The sequence below is a fragment of the Microcaecilia unicolor genome, chromosome 3, assembly GCF_901765095.1.
Source record: "Microcaecilia unicolor chromosome 3, aMicUni1.1, whole genome shotgun sequence".
NCBI classification, from domain to species: Eukaryota; Metazoa; Chordata; class Amphibia; order Gymnophiona; family Siphonopidae; genus Microcaecilia; species Microcaecilia unicolor.
Window position 1 is genome coordinate 439,838,147 of NC_044033.1, and position 21,249 is coordinate 439,859,395.

At 41.3% G+C, this 21,249-nt stretch overlaps 1 protein-coding gene across 2 annotated transcripts in view; it reads right to left on the reverse strand.

Moving 5' to 3' along the window:
• Positions 1–21,249, reverse strand: part of RNF144A (ring finger protein 144A) — a 130,340-nt gene that overhangs the window by 38,212 nt on the left and 70,879 nt on the right. For both annotated transcript variants that reach the window (XM_030198903.1, XM_030198902.1), the window contains exons 5-6: positions 16,633–16,840; positions 683–830 (exon numbers count right to left, since the gene is read on the reverse strand). In XM_030198903.1, coding sequence (XP_030054763.1) covers positions 683–830; positions 16,633–16,840 — 356 coding nt within the window. The remainder of the gene's footprint in view (positions 1–682; positions 831–16,632; positions 16,841–21,249) is intronic.

Sequence of the window (21,249 nt, forward strand, 5' to 3'; positions counted from 1 at the left end):
TGGTTTGCTAGTTAAGTTAGCTACAGTTTAAAATAAATTCACAAAGTCTATCAGGCCAATAAGCTACTCATGAGAACATGAGCGTTTTACTTATCTTATTAGAAGCACTGTAGAGGTCATTATGGGCTAGATTCTCTTTACGGTGCTAAAAAAAGCGCTATTCTATACGCCGTGCTTAAAGTTAGGCCTGGTTTATAGAATAACGTTGACAGGCAGGAATAGCACCTAAGTTTAGGCGCGACCATTTGCACCACCTTAAACGTGATGCAAACGTATGCACCTACATTTGGCGCATACCCCCATTATTCTATAACAACGCGTGTTAATTTTAGGAACAATACCATTACACCCATGACCCTCCTGTTTCTGCAACCCTTTTTCAGATCTTGCCTAAATTTATGTTATAAAGCCAATTATTGGTGCTAATTTGTTCGTTATTCAATTAAACTGCATACACGATTTTTGGTGACCTTTATAGAATTAGGGGGTATGCGCTGTGTGCCACAGAGCACATAGGAGTAAAATAGGGCCTGCGGCAGACAACATGCTTTAACTGCTAATAAAATGACCCCATATGTAAAACTATAGAGATTTACATAGAGCAGATGAAAAACAGTAAGAAAACAGTTCTCTGAGCTAGTGAGAGGCAACAAGTATATTGAACACAGTCTTGAATACTCACATCAAGTGACTCCAGGCAGTACCAGCAAAAAGCATGTTTACAGTTCTTGCACATCATTTGTGCACAGCCTTCATCACGCTCAATATAAACCTTGCACTTTGGACATCGCTTAATTTGTACACCGTCCTCTTCTGCTTTAAATATAGAACTATGGAAGAAACTCACAATCAATGTACCAACAAGAGGATTCCAGTCAATGTTGCGTGTCTTTATAATTTATGTTAGCCTCTCATAGAGCCACTATATTACACAGAAAAGAACAATTTTATACATGATCTTTGAATGTCCAAATAGTTTAGTAAAGCAAACTTGCTAAGACTGACAGAACTATATGCAAGTGAGGACAGCAAGACTGGCCGGAGAGGTGTTTTCTGCAGCTCAATACAAGCATGACAAAAAGTATGTGTAGGTTTTGAACAACAAAAGTATTTCATCATGACTACTTCTTTCCCAAAATTGCTTTTTTAATCACCGACTTAAACAAGAAACTCTGGTGCATAGCAACCAAGTAACACATTTTATGAATTGTACAGAAATGGCAACACACAAATATATATACTTATATATATATATAAACACAGACATGGAACCCTTAAGAGTCGAAAGGTTCAGTGTAAAAAAAAACTTTCTGTGCTTCTAAGTCCATTCTGTCAACATCACTGTCTGAAGCATCGGTCCCTATGGCTTCTGAAGCTGCACCAGACACTGGGGATGCGTCAGCAATGAGGAGGTCTCCACTTGTCTTGACATCGAATGTTGACAGTGCTCATCGGGGCCGAACAACCTTGGACCCCATTACTGGGGACACACCTAAGATTTGACCTTGTCTTCGTTTGCACCAAGAGACTACAATGTCAAACAGAAGCTAAGAAGCATCAACATCTGTCCTCCTTGAAGCCCGGTGCCAGGAGTTCCGAGGCCCTGGAATCACTGGTACCTGAGAAGCTTTGGTGCTGAGATGGTAACTCCCCTTCCCTGGGTTCAGTGTCATCGCAACAGCCCTGCCCCCCACCTCCCCCTGGAGCCTGACCAGGCCTCCAGTTTAGCCCCAGTTAACTTCTCAGGCTGTCATCACACTGCCATAGACCTTACCTTTACCGTTGCTTGCCCTCTGAGTGGTTCTGGGCCATGTTACAGGAGGAGCTGGAGCGTGTCCTAGCTTGATGTGACCCTGCAGCATTGAGAACATTGGAGTTGACATCAGTACCATTGCAGCCCACCAGGGAGCTGGTGCTGACCAAGACAGTACTCCTCTTCAGCCCACAGGGGGAGGAAGCTTCCTTGGAGCTTAAGCAAAGATCCATCCCTTGGCACTCCTACCCAGAGTTTGGATGTGAGTCCAATGGTCAGAGGCATGTGCAGATTTGGAAACTCCCTAGAGGAGTACTTTGCTGAGTCTGATACGGACCACTCGTGGATCTCTGAGCTGGAACCAGAGGACCTACTGGAAGAGGGATCCCTTATGCCTCGTGAAAGGAGGAAATCTCCCAACCGAGAGAGATGGTGACAGACTGATGAATCTGACGAACCTTACGAACCCTCCACTTCAGTGAAGCCACGGAGTCAGCTTCACAACGTTGGAGGTGCTTTTTATTATAGTAGATATATATATATTTGGAGACAGGGATAGAAAAAGCAGACTATCACAAGTACCCTTTTCACATAAAAACATAGCTTGACTTACTATATATATAGCCCTTTTTGGAATTAAAATTGATTAATTATCTGGTTTTGTAATTTTGTTAAACAATGCATTTCATTTTCCAAATCAAAACAGTCTGTGCATACAGTTAAGTATTTTTCACACACTTTTGTTGTGTTTTTTGTTTTTGTAACTTTTATTTTTATGTTTCAACTGTTTTTTATTATGAAAGAAATCAACATATCCACATCTTATAGACATTATAGAACTAATACAAGTATTTTTTTGTTCCTCCATTATCTTGTAACAGCATAATAAAACAATAATTATCTTACACAAGGATAGTGTGTTTCTTTTTCTTTCTCTGTGTGTTTCATTAATTTGTATTATCCATGAATTCAACAGAACATTGCATTATTGTCAACATCTAACATAACCAAATATTGTGCCACCTTCATTATCCGATATTAGTACAACAAATCCATTATTAGTTCCCACCATAGTATAATGTTGCATTCTTCCATCCTTATACCTACTATTTCCCTTTCCCCCTTCCCACCCTCCCTGCCCTCTTATTCTTCATGGTTCCCCCTGTAACCTATAAAATTCCCCATACTTTCCAGTATCGCATAAAGTCCACTCATAAGGTATTAATAATCAGACTTCGCCCTTTCTGCGTCATTTTTTCCAAGTAGCATCCCCAGATTTTAAGAAATCTCGTTTTTCTTTTATCATTTCCTTTAGCCTCTTTTGCTTCCCAAACCAACAATTGATGTACCTGATTATGCCAATGCCAGAAATTTGGCGGGTTGTGTGTAGTCCAGTGCTGCATAATACATTTCCTTGCTATCAAACATAATTTGCGCTTTAGCAATACTTTATCTGCATTTAAACTCGATTGTACCTCCTTCATATCCAATATGAGATGTAATGGATTCATATCTACTCTACTACATAACATACCTGTAAGATAGTTAGTTATTTGTCTCCAATATCGTTGTATTAATACACACTTCCACATCGCATGATAAATGGAGTTCTCGGCATTATGACATTTTACACAAAGAGCTGTTTCTATACCCCCTGCTTTATACAATTGAACCTGTGTAAAGTATGCCCTGTGTATCATTCTAAATGCACATTCCCTATAATCATTTCCCCCTATCAGGCATGGAATACTTTTGATTTGTGCCACTATATCCCAGGATTGCAAGTTCCTTCCCATATCTTTTTCCCATTTCTGTTTCAATAAAGTCATCTCCTTCGCAGGAGTTAGGCTCCATAGTCTCTGATATAATTGCGATATAGAAGGGGCATTTTCTGTAATTTCCTCAAAGAAGGTAATAATTTTATTACCTAACCTAATTATAAGTGCTTCTTTATTTAAATTTTGTATGTAATGTTTAAGCTGATAGTGCGCATAAGTATCTTGCCATCCAGGTTCCTCTTGATGAAGCAGCTGCGGCAGAGGCTTAATATCCCCATTCTCTCCTAGTACGTCTGCCAGGGTTTCCACACTTATCTTTCCCCAGTCATCAAAGATTTTGTTCTCCATTCCTGGTTGGAAGGCCGGATTCCCTCTAATACTTATTAACTCCGTTATTCTCGAGTCTCCGCCTAATAGTTTGCCTATAAATTTCCATACCTCTCTCATGGGTTTAAGTAAAATATTGTGCCTAATTCTAGGAGGAGTTTCCCCGCTCCGCAAATGCATTAGGGTAGTAAAGTGATATGGGTTAAATAATGCATCTTCCATCTCTATAGGTGTATAGTCGGAAGCATGAAATAATCTATCTCTCACCAGTCGCAATAAACATGCCATATTATAATATTTAAGATTGGGAATTCCCAAACCCCCCTGTCTCCATCCTCCCAACATGTATTTTTGTTGTATTTTAGCTTTTTTCTTAGCCCAACAGAATCTGAGCAGCATTCGGTATAAGCGCTTTATATCTTTCTGCAACAGGGCTATTGGTAAGATCTGCAACATATATAACCATCTCGGTAAGATCACCATTTTAAGAAGGTTGATCCTCCCTATGAGCGAGAGTGTTAGCGTGCCCCATGATGCCAACTGCTGTGCTGTCTGTTCCAGTAATTTTTCAACATTTAAATGATATAGCTCTTTTGGTCTGGCCGGCAACTGTATACCCAAATATACAAAAGATTTATGTGCCTGCTTCAAAGGGAAATCTCCCCCCCATAACTCGTGTATGTCCACATTAATTTGAAGCGCTTCTGACTTGTCTATATTCAGTTTGAAACCCGAATAATCTCCATATTCTCTGAAAATTTGTAAAAGATTCTCTAGAGTATCTTTTGGCTTCGTAATAATCATTAACAAGTCATCCGCAAATGCAGCTATCTTAAATTCCTGATTTTTAATATGTACCCCTGTTATCGCTGCACAATCATGTATGTCTCTAATTAATGGGTCTAATTGAAGTGCAAATAACAGAGGCGACAAAGGACAACCTTGTCTAGTTCCCCTAGTGATCTGAATTTCCCCCGATATATTTCCATTTACCAGCACTTGTGCCCTTGGGTTATGATATAGTGCTCTAATTGCCTGCACAAAGGTGCCATTAAATCCATATTTCTGTAGCACCGAGTATAGAAAGGGCCATTCCACTCTGTCGAATGCTTTTTCTGCGTCGAAGCTGATCATCACAGCTTGTTCTTTGGAGTGACCTAGTCCTTCCAATGACGCCAAAATATTCCGCAAGTTTTTTGTACTTGTTCGCCCTTGGACAAAACCCACCTGTGCTGGATGAATTAGATGAGGCAATATCCCTCCTAATCTTTTGGCCAATATTTTTGCAAATAATTTTGCCTCTTGATTAATTAGGGAAATGGGTCTATATGATGTAACCAACTGTTCATCTCGTTTTGGTTTAGGAAATACTACTATCCTAGCTAAATTCATATTATCAGACAAGGCCCCCTTCTCTATCCAGTCATTGAACATTTCAGTCAAGGTAGGGAGAATCGAGTCCCCCATCATCTTATAAAATTCTGCTTTAAAACCGTCTGGACCTGATGCCTTGCCTGATTTACTTTGTTTGATTGCCCATCCTACCTCGTCTTCACTAATCCTAGCATTTAGCCGCTTTCTGTCTCTACTTTGCAGCCTCGGAATGTGAACACCCTCTAAGTAAGACTCCCCCTGTAGCTCGTCTTGATCTGCCCTCTTATAAAGTTCTTGATAAAAATTTTGAAAAGCTTGTCGAATTTCTTTATTAGAGTGTATGAGTTTCCCATTTTTTTGTTTAATAGTTGTTATATTTCGGGAATTAACCTTAGATGCTATAAGTCGAGCTAAATATTTGCCCCCTTTATTCCCGTGCTTGTAAAGTTGAAAGCGATAGTAGGCCTGAGATTTCACTTCTCTCTCATGTAGTTTGGCATTTAAAGTTGCTTGTATGGTCAGAATCTCTTGTCTGATATCATTACTAGGGTTCATACCGTATTGGCGGTGTAATTTACCTAAAAGTTGTTCTAGTCTCATTATTTCTCTGTCTCTCATTCGTTTATAGTGCGTGACATAGCTAATTATTTCCCCCCGCAACACCGCTTTCGCTGCTTCCCAGTAAGTGCTGATCTCATCCACTGAGCCTTCATTAAAATGCTTAAATTCTGCCCATTTAGCATGTAAAAGCTCCCCAAATCTTGCATCTTTAATTAAGTATGTTGGAAACGTCCAGCTTTTTAGCAAGTCTTCATCCTCTCCTCCCTTCCATGTCATTCCGACCACTGAATGATCCGATATGACACAGGGATCTATGTGTACCTCAGTAATGTCTGTTATTATAGTTCGTGATACCAGCAAGTAATCAATTCTTGATGCTGACCCATGTGCTCTAGATTGGTGTGTGTATTCTTTCTCCATAGGATGCAAGGTGCGCCAGACATCTATTAAATCTAATATTTCACATAAATCCGGTAGACCCCTAGTATCTATTTTTCTTATCTCCTTAGGCGGATGCGATCTATCCATATTCGGATCCCAAGTCATATTGAAATCTCCTCCCATCACTAGGGGCAAGTTTTCCAGTTGAGTGATTTGGGAAAGCAATTTCTTATAGAATTTTAAATCTAACACATTAGGAGCATAGACATTTCCCAAAATTATAGTTTTTTTATTAATGGTTACTATGCTTAGCACAAATCTACCCTCTGGGTCTGAAATAGTTTTATGTATCTTGATTGCTAGCCCTTTCCGAAAAAGTATGGCTACTCCCCCTTTTCGACCCATTGCCGCAGCTGCCACACAATCTGCCACCCACCATTTGGCTAATTTGGCATGCTCCTCTGCTGACAAATGTGTTTCTTGGAGCATTGCAATATCTGCTCTTATATGTTTAAGATGGCGCAATATTTTTGATCTCTTGATGGGGGAATGTATTCCCCCCACATTCCAGGATGCTACCTTAAGTAGTTATCATTCATATAGCGATTTTCCATCATCTGATTACCTTTTACTATCAAGAGTAGCCAGCCCAGCCTCCAACCACTCCTGTTCATACCCCATGTTCTCATTTTCATATTTATTTGCGTCTGTAGGTTACATTGAGTTACTCTCTTCCCCTTCCCCCCCTTACATTGTCTTGTAGTTATCTGTTCCCTAACCTCCCCCCTCTCCCCATTCCCCCCCATTAGCCCTCTCCTTCCCGTAGGAAGCAGGTCACTTTCAACGCTCCTCCTCCCATTATTTGTATCCGTCCCTTTTCTGCTCGTTCTTCCATTAATGATACATGTATGTGTGAGTAAGTATTACCTCTTTAACATTCAGTCCCCCAACACATTTGACATTTAGATTTGCCATTCTCTACAATTATTAAGCAAAAGCAGTATTATTAGTCATAAATAATCTTATGATTATCAGATTCTTTCAAACTAAGCTTGTTATACTTTTAAATCTAATGTAACTGATTTCAGGCTCTACGACTTATATGACCTGCAGTGTCAACTTGTTATCAACAACAGTAGTATCTTAACCTTATTATACTATATCTATTATAACATATTTTTATGATTGTGTGAGTATGTATTACCTCTTTATCATTCAGTCCCCCATCTCATTTGACTTTTAAATTTGCCAGTCTCTACAATTGTTAATCAAGAGTAGTATTAGTCTTATGAGATCTTAGTGTTGTCAGATTCTTTCAAACCTAGATTGTAATACTTTCAAATCTAATTTAACTGATTTCAGGCCTTGCAGCTTACATTATCTGCAGTATCAAATATCTAACAACAAAAGTAATATCTTAATATCCTTATACTATATCTATTATAACATACTTTCCTAATATCCAAGATTCTTGGCCACTTTTCATGCTTAAATCGTCCTTTCCTGTTATCCTGTTTGTGTTTCAATTGGCCCTCTAATGGTTTCAGTGTGCATTATGTCCACCTTAAATCCAATTTGTGTCGCTGTTCAGTGTGTCCATTGATAGTCTCTTTTATGTATCATCTGCCCCAACATCCTCTGTTTATAATTCTCATTTCAATTATAGGTCTCTTCTTTATACTTTTTTCTCAAGCATTTAGCGATGTCAGTTAGAAAATGTCTTTTTTTCAGCAGTGCAATCCTTAGCTCTCAAGTTTCCGGCCTCTCTTCCATCTGTTGCACAAATAGTTTTGCTTCTTCCATAGTGGTAAACAACTTTGTGCCCGAAGAATGAATGATTCTCAACTTTGCAGGGTATAATAGCGCAAACTTAATCTTTTTATTCACCAACGCTGAGCATATCGATGAAAACTTTTTTCTTTGCGCCGCCACCGCCGATGAATAATCTTGAAAGCAAAGAACTTTGCGGTTCCCGCTGTATAGTTCTTTGCCGTTGCGCAGGGCTTGCAGTATGGCGTTTTTGTGACTGAAATTGAGAATTTTGCAGATGACTACCCGTGGTCTTCCCTCCGCCACGTTCTTCGGCCCTAGTCGATGTGCACGCTCGATTCTTAGCGGCCCCAACATCTCAGGTAACTCCAGTTCTGCTGTGAACCACGTTTCAAGAAATTTGCTGAGTTCACGCTCTCCTTGCCCTTCAGTTAGTCCCACAATTCGGAGGTTGTTCCTCCTCGACCTATTTTCTAGGTCTTCGAGTTTGTCGTCGTATGAGGTAATTGTTTTCTTCAGTTGATTTATCTCTGCTTCTAGTACAGTGACTCGGTCTTCCGTTTCACTGGCCCGCTGTTGATATTGCGCCATATCCGTTTGTATTTGGGCTATACTGTTATTAAGGGATTCTAACTTGTTGTCCAGGGAACTCAGTTTTTTATCTAATATTACCTCTAGCGCTTGTGTAACTTCTCCCACAATTTCCGCGGCCCAGGCGGACCCCACCTCCGACGTTCCCGGGCTCACCGGCGCCGCCATTTTGTCTCCAACTAGGCGAGTTTTTTCTTTTCTTTTCTTGTGTTTTTTGTCGCCATTGCCGTAACCTTCTGCACTCAATCCGTTCACTGTGAGTTCGGCTATTGTTCGCTCTCAGTTAGCAGGATGTTAATCTTTGTTTGCAGCGATTTTTTGCCTAGATGTTTGAGGAGAAGGCAGGAGCGATCCAACTAGCGCCCACTCCCGCTCATAGCGTCACGTGACCTCTGTAACTTTTATTTTTATGCGGTTTGTAAATATACAAATCAAGATTTAAAAAAATCCTTGTAAAGCAAATACAATAACTGTAAGATTTATCAAAATAAGACATAACACTAGGTAAAGGAAAAATAGAAATATAATTGTAATATATATTTTTTATTGTATTCACTCAAGTCCTCAAGACGCAGTTTTGTTATTTAATGCATAAAAGTTGCCTTTTGTCAAAAGCAAACTCAGGGATCTTTTACCAAACTGTGGAAAAAGGGGGTCTGCGCTAGCATCGGCGCGTGTTTTTGATGCAAGCTGAGGCCCCCTTTTACCGCAGGAGGTAAAAGGCTATCTTTTTTTTTCTGGTTATGCAGTAAGTGAACCACTTGCCACGTGGCCATTCTGGGGGGGGGGGGGGGGGGAGCACTTACCTTTACCCATTGAGGTGATGGTAAGGGCTCCCACACTAACCCAACAGTAACCGGGAAGCACACGGTGCTACCCAATTACTGCTGGGTACGCACCGGCACTACAGAAATAGAAAATATTTTTGTAGCGTGGAAATGTCGCGTTCTGGGGGTTGGAACTATCGCTGGGCTCCAGCGGTAGTTCCGGATCGGCGTACGGCAAGCTTGTTGCCGCATGCCAACCCTTTAGTAAAATGGCCCCTCATGAAAGAAATAAAAGTCCTGTATTGCTGTAGCTCTGTGGAGTCCTTGTGAAATAATTAAATATTTTGTAATTTCAAATTTAGGAGGCAGCTGATATTCTGGTGTCCTATGTAGAATATATTACAGATAGATGGCACATACTTGAAATAATTTGCATTATCATTTGTACTAGAGAGTTGTATGAGTACAGAAATTTCACCCATCCCTGCCCATCCCAACTGGAATCTATCCCATTCCATGCCCACCCATACCCACAAGTACTTCCAGCTCTAAAGATGGAAAGAAAAAAAGATAGGTAATATATTTTCAGAGCATATTCAATTCTTAAAGGCTCAAAGCAGTTAAGATTAATCTTTTGTCACTGACGTTCTTGACAAGATAGTGTAGAAGAAATGTGCATATTGTACCTGCAGAATGGCAAAGCCTTGATTTCTAAGCAGCAGTGCATCAGGTGCTCCAATAGCTTCTCCGTGTATTGCAGCCCTCATTCCAGGGCTCCACTAGCATCTGTCTTTGTATTCCAAGCATTATTCAGATGTTGTAATAGCTTCTTCCAGTGTGCTCCAAGCCTTGTTTTGGCTTTGCTAGAGATTTAGAGTACCCTCCCATTAGGATCCTGCTGCGACTACTTCCATCTCTGTGGGATTCCTGTGGACCCGGCAGTTATACCCTTGGTTCCATGGGACATAGGAGCCAACTTTTCAAAATTATTGGGGGTGCTAAGCCCAATGGAAATAACCCCTCCCTGGACACATATAAGCAATTTTCTCAATATTGGGGGTGCTCAAGCACCCACAGAGTCGGCTCCTATGCCATGGGATTCCCGTGTTCCCCTTGTCCCCGTTCCTATGCAGTTCTCTAAATCTTTTTTTTTTTTTCTGCTTCCCCTTTCCTATGCAGCTCTCTAAATCTTTTTTTTTTCTGCTTTGTGCATCTGTTTACTACTGATTTGCAAATCAGTGCAGCAGTCTTCTATACTGTTGTCCAGTTGTGAGTAAGGAGACAAGAAGGCCTACAGCTCCAGTTTTAAATCCACCATAACACCTTATCGTTATTAAGACCGGATATACAGGGATGTAAATGGATCTCTGTGTGTCTCTTCAGCATACTAAAAAAATTCCACTTAACACATTAGAACAGAACCTGCAAGCAAGAAAATTAAGCAACATAAAGGCATGCACATGTGATTTTTGTGTACAATTTTGGTGTTCATAGGGTTTTGAACAGCTAATTAATCTTTTCCTTATACAAGTATTGTCACACAGCTTTCAAACCAAGTAGCTGCTCCTTGTTACAGCAAATATTTCTTTGAGAGATTCAACATTTTATTTATTTATTGGGATTTATTAACTGCCTTTATGAAGAGATTCACCCAAGGTGGTGTACAGCAGGTATAGTTTAACGTAAAACTTTGCAAATTTTGTTAACAACAATAATAAAATAACCAAAAATAAACATAAATACAGTAAGAGGTAAACTTGAAAAAAGTAAATTGAAACCTATTAATACCGTGAAACAGTATCAAAAATATATACAAATACAGTAAGAGGTAAACTTGAAAAAAGTAAATTGAAACCTATTAATACCGTGAAACAGTATCAAAATATATACATTTAACAGCAGTGGAATTCAAATACCAGAGATATAATACATTAGCATAATACTAATGATACACCTCATAAACATGCATTAGAGCATTCAACTAACATAGATATGATTCTAAATAGTTTCTACAATACTACTTACCATATATCTAAGGGACCATATCATAGGTTAATAGAAACTCAGAAACCCAAAACACTTCCTTTTCCTTGTTGAATAAAGGCATTTGTCATTAAATATATATATATATATATATCTACTATAATAAAAAGCACCTCCAACGTTGTGAAGCTGACTCCGTGGCTTCACTGAAGTGGAGGGTTCGTAAGGTTCGTCAGATTCATCAGTCTGTCACCATCTCTCTCGGTCACGCCCTCACGTCAAAACGTGATGACGTCGAGGGCGGCGGACCTATCAGAGGCGTGAGGGCGGGGCCGAGAGAGATGGTGACAGACTGACGAATCTGACAAACCTTACGAACCCTTCACTTCAGTGAAGCCATGGAGTCAGCTTCACAACGTTGCAAGTATGTTTTATTACACTACACAGCTCCCTAATTTTGCAGTTAAACATCGCAGGGTGGCTGGAGGGGGGCCACGACCACGGAACTGGGAGGGAGGGAGGGAGAGAGGGGGGCAATGACCCTGGAACTGGGAAGGAGGGAGGGAGAGAGGGGGGCAATGACCCTGGAACTGGGAAGGAGGGAGGGAGGGGGGACAACAACCCTGGAACTGGGAGGGGGCGGGCGGACACAGGAACTGGGAGGGAGGGAGGGAGGGGGTGACCCTGAAACTGGGAGGGAGGGAGGGAGGGGGGTCACCCTGGAACTGGCAGGGAGGGGGGCCCCTGGCACACACTCTCATTCTTACACACACACTCTAGCACCCAGTCTCACTCTCTCTGTCACACACACTCACACATTCACTCTCTTTCACACACCCCAAAGAAAAGCTTGCTAGCGCCCGTTTCATTTGTGTCAGAAACAGGCCTTTTTTCCTAGTATACACATATATACACGCACAGTGCAATCCGCTTACGTGCAAGGGTCTGGGACCAAAGAAATGCATGCAGTTAACCGGAGCGTGCACTTAACCGTTGTGACCCAAAGAAGCTTGACATCAGATAAACATATGTACAGTACTGTTTATTATTATACGTATACAGTCTCCGTTAACTGACGTTAGGCTTACTTGAAGTAATCAGTTATAGTCCTCTGTACACTATTGGGTCTGTGAGTTCCATAGACTACATCTGCCAGGCGGTAAAAACTGTCATAGCACTGACATCCAGTGGCCTCCAGATAGGCCTGCAGGGTGTTGAGACTCTCCAGCGCTCTTGCAAAAGTGACAGGAGGAGGTTGTTGAATTTTGTCAGCATGTGCCTCGCTGCTCATTTCATCAGCTGTTCCATCATCAGCCGCTGTTACCTGTGTGTACGCGCATATCTCGACATCAGTGCTGTCTTCAGCTGTTTGTAGATCGTAATCAACAGCTACGTAGCGATGGAACTCCTTTTCAGTAATACCGGCTGCGATGTCAATAACCGGTTCATCTGACACGTTTGCAACAGATGCATCTGTTTTGTCCCTCTCTACATCCTTAAAGCTTGCCCGCTTGTAGCAGTTCACAATGGTTGCCTGTGTAATATGATTCCAGGCTTCTTTCTGCATATATGTGTGGAATCCAACGGTGATAGATTACGAGCCAGTTCAACAGCACGTTTATCCTTGCCAGTCTGGTCATCCATAACGCTCATCAGGCGACGTAGCCCAAGAGCCCGATAATGTTGCTTGAAATTGGCTATTATGCCCTGATCCATAGGTTGGATCAGAGAGGTAGTGTTTGGTGGCAGGAAGACCACCTTGACGTTAGACAGCCTGACATCATCACTGTGTGCAGCACAATTATCACAAAGCAACAAAACCTGACGCTTTTGTACCTGCACTTTAGTGTCTAACTTCTTTAGCTACTGCTTCAAAATTTCCCCCGTCATCCATGAATTTGAGTTAGACTCGTATGACACAGGACGTCGCTTAACTTTCTTGAAGCAACGGGGCTGTTTGCTCTTTCCAATGACGAGGGGTTCCAACTTCTCACTCCCATCCATATTGCAGCAAAGGAGGATCGTCAGTCGGTCCTTCAACGTTTTACCTCCAGTAGTTTCGGCATGTTTGAATGCAAGTGTTCCATCAGGAATCACTCGCCAGTAGAGACCGTTTTGTCAGCATTGAAAATGTCACGAGGTGCAAACTCGTTCAAGATGGTAGGAAGAACTGAAACAATCCAATTTTCAGCACCAAAGTCATCAGCGTCTTGTTTCTCACCATGCTGTTTCTTGAATTTTATGTTTTTCCTCTCCTTCTACCTTTCCAACCATCCAACAGTGGCTTTGAATTCAGTTAGTCCAAGACTTTCCCGGTTAGCTTTCTCCATAAGCAGTGGACCACTTAGAGGAAACTGTCTGCTCCTGACTCAAGAAAACCACCGAAGAAGAGCATCTTCTACTTCCTCAGCTTTTCCCGCCCGTTTTTGTTTCCGGTGTGGATTTGTATTGTTTTGCCAGTCTTCCAGAAGCTGGTCTTTCTGCTTCAAGACACGTGAAATTTGACTGGGATTGACACCATATTCTTTAGCAATAGATGCTTGACCTTGTTTGTTTTCTAATTTTTTTAAGAACTTCTATTCGTTCAGCCAGTCTTAAAAAGTCTTACAGTTCCGCCGCGACGACCCCAGTGTACACTCTAACAACATTCTTTTGCTTATTCTGCCTGTGGCAGCTAAAGGGGCGGTAAATTTGAAATCTCGGTTATCATGCGCCAATCGGCTTCCATATTCCATGTGCACGCTTATGCGGAGTCTTCCCTGCAGAGAAGCGGTTTTAAATCATGCATGTAAGCGAATCTTGCATTTATCAGTGGTGCGCTAAACCAAAGTTTGTCCCCATAGAAATTGATGAAACCAAAAACAACGTGACCGAAGTATGGCATGCAATTAAACATAGCATGCACTTATCCGAAGTGCACTGTGTGTGTGTGTGTGTATATATATATACACATACATATATATATATATATATATATATATATATATATATATATATATATATATATATGATTGACTTCTCCTAAAAATAAAAATAAAAACGTGTATCTACAAAACACTTAGTAAATGAATGCAGCACTCACTGATTTTAACACACCGTGGAGTCTTCCTAGTGGGTGGTTAGATATATAAACATCAGTATGTGCTCTGGTTTCCATAAAAATTGCCATACTGGGTCAGATCGAAGGTTCATCTAACTCAGTATCTTGCTTCCAACAGTAGCCAATCTATGTCAACAGTATCTGGCAGAATCACAAAAAGTAGCAATATTCCCTGCTACCCATCCCACAGATAAGCAGTGGCTTTCCCTGTGTCTACCTTAATAGTAGTTTATAGACTATTCTTCTAAGAATTTGTCTAAACCTTTTTTACAGTCAGATACACTAACTTAATTATTCGAGTGAAAAAAATATTTTCTCCTATTTGTTTTAAAAGTATTACCATGTAGCTTCATGGAATGTCCCCTAGTCTTAGTACTTTTTGAAAGATTAAACCATGGATTTATGGTTACCCATTCCACTCCTTTCAAGATATGGTAGACTTCTACCATATCTCCTCTCAGCAGACATTTCTCCAAACTGAACAGCCCTAATTATTTAAGTGTCACTTCATATAAGAAAAGTTCTATCCTCTTAGACTTCTAGTTCTTTCTTAATAATTCCTAATATTGTTTGGGCCGCCACTGCACAATAAGCAGATTTCAACATATTGTCCACAATGATATCTAGGGTTTATTCTTTAATGGTGAAGCTTCATTTGTGTAGAGGGGCTTAGCGCCGGTTTCTCCAGGCTGTTTACAACTGGAGCGGTACAGGTTCTGCCACGCCCGAGGGTTTTGTAGCCTTCCTAAACTTTCCCATTTTTCTATCACAAGAAAAGAGGGAAATAACGGGCCCGGCATGGTTTATATATTTTTGGTACAGTGCTGAAATAAATAGGCCGGTGATCCCATCCAAACAGGAGCACTGACCAGGCCTTACTTCAAGCACATCATGCAGGCCACAGATCAATTTGAAGAACTTCTTCAGCTTTCTTTTGCTTTGGGCTGGGTGCTAAACCTTCAAACATCTCACCCGCCCACCTGGTGCCTGCTTGTCACCAAGAAAGGCCAAAGGCTGAACTGCTATGTTTCAGCGGCAATGTGTAACTTTCCTTTATATCCAAGCATATTGGAAGCAAGTAGAGGGAAAGCAGAAGGCACTCACCTACCTGGTGACAGCTTGAAAACCAAGCAAATGCAACAGACAAGCTCAAATGCCATGACTTACCTGAAGCATGTCACCTCTCTTTACCCATATATACTAGAAACAATTGGGGAGAGGGAGGGTATGTGATCACTTCAGACCCCCTAATCATGTTTCAATCCAACCCAGCACAGTAGCAAATCAAGAGGTATTTCTCTTACAAAAACTTTAATCAGCTGGTATCCAGGGAATGTACCTATGGACACCTCCCAAGAATAAGTAAGGACAGTAGGCACTGTAACCACAAACCCCAACAATGATTGAAGGGGGAGGGGGAAGGAACCTGGCATTACTATGTTTGGCACCTCTAGGCTCTGTAGACTGGTCTACACTAATCCTAGTCCTCTAGTCTATTCCCAGGAGAGGAGAGAAATCAGTCCCAAAGGGCTGTTTCTCACAGCATCCCCCAGACTCGAACTATGATCCTCCAGGAATCTGGGCCTACAGACTTCCTGGGAGTGGCTTACTCGGCGTTGCTGCACCAGGCCATGTCTGCACCATCTGCTGGAGTCATAGACTGAAGAGCTGAATGCAACATCAGTTCTCTATAAAGGGAAGTGAAGTCTTCTCTGAGCTGTTTTTCCCCTGACTCCATTTGCTAGAAAGAGGGTCTGGATTGGTCTGGTACAGGTGATAATGAGACTGACAACTGGAGGTCACTACTCAAAAGCACAGTGCACAAGGTTAGTGCCAACGAGCAATGGTGAGTGTAAATTTTTGCTGATTTTATTTTATTTATATATTTTATTTTAAACTGCCATGGCCGTGTGATTTTCTTTTTTAAATTCAGGCCACTTAAATAAATAATTTGGACATAAATTGTTATTTGGCCAAAATTATTTGTCCAAAAACGGGGTAGGATTTTGGATGTTCCGGGGGAGGGGGAGTGACAACACTTAACATTTTTATAGGTAAATGCAGCACCATACAAGGTATGACTGATGTCATGAAGGGAAGTCAGAAAAAGAAAAGCCACTGCCCAAAGAAATAACAGTGCACACAGAACAGAACATATTGTACATTTACAGGCCTTTTTTTTCTTCTTCACAGCCTCACAAATGAAAGGATAGCTTTGCCTCAATGATATTTAATGAAACAGAGTACCTCATTTCGCCTGGAAGGAAAGTGATGGGCAGGTTCTCTGGGCAGCCTTGTCCTGGGTGCCAGTTGGCTTTACAAGCCGAGCAGAATTCCATGTCACAAGCATTGCACTGTACCAGCTGGGGATTCTGAGGCCCTGTCTCTTGGATCTGGCAAACTGCTTGGCAGGAGGAAGAGGGACACCAAGTCCGGCAAGGATCCAAAAGGACTTCTGCAAACAAAAGTGAAAATGAAGCTCAAATAGGCATTGACTGGAAGACAGCAAACAACAAGAAGTGCAACTAAGCAGTTGGAAAGGGACAGGGATTAGAGCAGTGTTCTTCAATGCACGGCTCATGGGTCAACATAAGTCCCTACAGACCTCTGAAGTAGTCCTCATCATCATAATCATTACTATTTTGTTTTTTTACAATACTCTGCCTCTTTACCCAAGGTCACAACAGAAAATGAGAAGTGGATAGAGGGAAGACTCATATGTTTGAAGGATAAGGTATTTCTCAAAAGAATGGAACGTATTTGGAAATGCCCACTTCCTTCATGATATCCCCAATGAAAAAAGTCTGATGGCAGGCTGTGGGGATGGATATTAACATGCTGGTCAGCAGTACAACAGCCTTGTATGGAAAGATATTTGGCAGCTCTCTTTCAGCTTGTTTGGATCCAAAATGGTCTCAACTTAAAAATGAGTCAAAACCACTGATTTAGAGTGAACATGAAGCAACAGGGAGAGACAGTGAGTACCGATATCAAGACACATGGGGATAAACAGCAGATCCGATATACAGATTGCACTCTGATCTTATAATCTAGATGGGAAGGAAACCATGAACAGCGAAGTCTACCCATAACATTAAAACTTCTTGATCTTTATACTCTCTTTATTTTGTTTCAAATGATTTGCAAGCAATATCAATGTTTTAGTTTGTATTTAATATGAAATGACCGATGCTAGCAATTATCACTATTTTAAGAAAACTCAAATCAGAACATATTTATGAAGGAGAGGTGTAATATCTAGAAGGAAAGCAGTAATGAGAGGGACACTGGGAGGCATCAGGACTATCAATAAGCACTATTCAGTTACTGCTGCCAAATATTCCTCTCAATGGCACTTCTCCAGTTTGAAGCACCTGTTAACTGGATTTGTACCTTTGAGAACTGACCCCCATATTTATTTTTATTTTATTACATTTGTACCCCACGCTTTCCCACTCATGGCAGGCTCAGTGCGGCTTACATGGGGCAATGGAGGGTTAAGTGACTTGCCCAGAGTCACAAGGAGCTGCCTGTGCCTGAAGTGGGAATCAAACTCAGTTCCTCAGTTCCCCAGGACCAAAGTCTACCACAATTAACAATTAAGGTTCATAACTCATATATATCTATATCTATATATATAATCTCTCTCTCTCTCTCTCTACATATATATATATATATATACAGTGGGGGAAATAAGTATTTGATCCCTTGCTGATTTTGTAAGTTTGCCCACTGACAAAGACATGAGCAGCCCATAGTTGAAGGGTAGGTTATTGGTAACAGTGAGAGATAGCACATCACAAATTAAATCCGGAAAATCACATTGTGGAAAGTATATGAATTTATTTGCATTCTGCAGAGGGAAATAAGTATTTGATCCCCCACCAACCAGTAAGAGATCTGGCCCCTACAGACCAGGTAGATGCTCCAAATCAACTCGTTACCTGCATGACAGACAGCTGTCGGCAATGGTCACCTGTATGAAAGACACCTGTCCACAGACTCAGTGAATCAGTCAGACTCTAACCTCTACAAAATGGCCAAGAGCAAGGAGCTGTCTAAGGATGTCAGGGACAAGATCATACACCTGCACAAGGCTGGAATGGGCTACAAAACCATCAGTAAGACGCTGGGCAAGAAGGAGACAACTGTTGGTGCCATAGTAAGAAAATGGAAGAAGTACAAAATGACTGTCAATCGACAAAGATCTGGGGCTCCACGCAAAATCTCACCTCGTGGGGTATCCTTGATCATGAGGAAGGTTAGAAATCAGCCTACAACTACAAGGGGGGAACTTGTCAATGATCTCAAGGCAGCTGGGACCACTGTCACCACGAAAACCATTGGTAACACATTACGACATAACGGATTGCAATCCTGCAGTGCCCCCAAGGTCCCCCTGCTCCGGAAGGCACATGTGACGGCCCGTCTGAAGTTTGCCAGTGAACACCTGGATGATGCCGAGAGTGATTGGGAGAAGGTGCTGTGGTCAGATGAGACAAAAATTGAGCTCTTTGGCATGAACTCAACTCGCCGTGTTTGGAGGAAGAGAAATGCTGCCTATGACCCAAAGAACACCGTCCCCACTGTCAAGCATGGAGGCGGAAATGTTATGTTTTGGGGGTGTTTCTCTGCTAAGGGCACAGGACTACTTCACCGCATCAATGGGAGAATGGATGGGGCCATGTACCGTACAATTCTGAGTGACAACCTCCTTCCCTCCGCCAGGGCCTTAAAAATGGGTCGTGGCTGGGTCTTCCAGCACGACAATGACCCAAAACATACAGCCAAGGCAACAAAGGAGTGGCTCAGGAAGAAGCACATTAGGGTCATGGAGTGGCCTAGCCAGTCACCAGACCTTAATCCCATTGAAAACTTATGGAGGGAGCTGAAGCTGCGAGTTGCCAAGCGACAGCCCAGAACTCTTAATAATTTAGAGATGATCTGCAAAGAGGAGTGGACCAAAATTCCTCCTGACATGTGTGCAAACCTCATCATCAACTACAGAAGACGTATGACCGCTGTGCTTGCCAACAAGGGTTTTGCCACCAAGTATTAGGTCTTGTTTGCCAGAGGGATCAAATACTTATTTCCCTCTGCAGAATGCAAATAAATTCATATACTTTCCACAATGTGATTTTCCGGATTTAATTTGTGATGTGCTATCTCTCACTGTTACCAATAACCTACCCTTCAATTATGGGCTGCTCATGTCTTTGTCAGTGGGCAAACTTACAAAATCAGCAAGGGATCAAATACTTATTTCCCCCACTGTATATATATATATATATATATATATATATATATACATACATACATATATACATATACACACACACATATACATACACACTTAAGTAACTTAAAACCTACAACAATACAGCAAACCTCTCTGGATAAAAGTTCCCAAAGGATTAAAGTTCCCTTAAAATAAAATCCTTTTAATACAATACACATTCCATCTAAGACCTGTCCCCAACAATCCTGATTTCCCAAAAACCCTTCCAAAACATTATATGGGCAATTCTAACACTAGGCACCCTTCTGAATGTGCAAGTGCACCAAAAAGTACCATGTACATGTATAAGCACCCTAAGCACTATTCTAGAAGGGTGCATGTAAGTGCTATAACGCACAAATGCAAGGTGAGCAAACATATGGATGGAGCATAGCTATGTCTCCTAGTTACACACACAATTTCTAGAATACGGTGTTGCATGCACCTTTGCTTCACTTAGGTACGATCAATTACGCCAGCTCTAAGGCTGGCTTAACTGCGGGTGCCGATGTCAGGTTACACTGGTATTCTATAATGGAATCTGGGTGCTCAGATGCCATTACAGAATAGGCTCTCACTGTGCAGCATCAGGGCATCTACAAGGAGGTGCTACTTATAGAACTGTCACCCATGCCTTTAACTGCTTACAGGACCATAGGTAATTCCTTTCCCTCTGAACCTTTAAATGTACCTGATTATATGAACTTGGGGCCTGTTGAGCTACCCTGACTTTCCATTGACAATAGACAAAATTACCTCAATCTCTTATTTCATTTAAATTTATTAATTAGATATGCCATCTATTAATAACATAAGAACATAAGAATAGGCATACTGGGTCAGACCAATAGTCCATCTAGCCCAGTATCCTGCTTCCAGCAGTGGCCAATCCATGTCACAAGTGCTTGGCAGAAACTCAATTAGTAGCAACATTCCATGCTACCAATCTGGGGCAAGCAGTGGCTTCCCCCATGTCCATCTCAATAAGAGACTATGAACATTTCATCCAGGAACTTGTCCAAACCTTTTTTAAATCCAGATATGCTAATCGCCATTACCACATCCTCCGGCAACGAGTTCCACATTTCAACAATTCTTTGAGTGAAAAAATATTTCCTCCTATTTGTTTTAAAAATAATTCTATGTAATTTTATTGTGTGCGCCCTGGTGTACACTACAAGAACCACATTTAAAGTGAACATCTTAAGAATTTCATATTTTTTGGATTTGCATGGACTCTGTGTGTTCCAAGTTCTGTGGGCGCCCCATCAGTTGAAAGTACATATTATCTACAACAAATGAGCATACATACAGTTGCACTGGCTCAATGAACAGGAGACTATACAAATGTTCAACCTCAACATTTATTTTAAACAGTGAAAAGATTTGGAATCACAAAAAAAGAAGGCTGTGCTGAAACCCAATACTGATTCTACATAAAGAGCTTTGGAAAAAGACTAACAATTATGAGGAGAAAAAGGTGTACCTGAACATCCGCATGCTGAGAGCTCAACAGGGAACTAAATGACAGTCTAACACATGATGTTGGTTCCATGTTCAGTCAGTTTTGCACTACCCCTTTATAT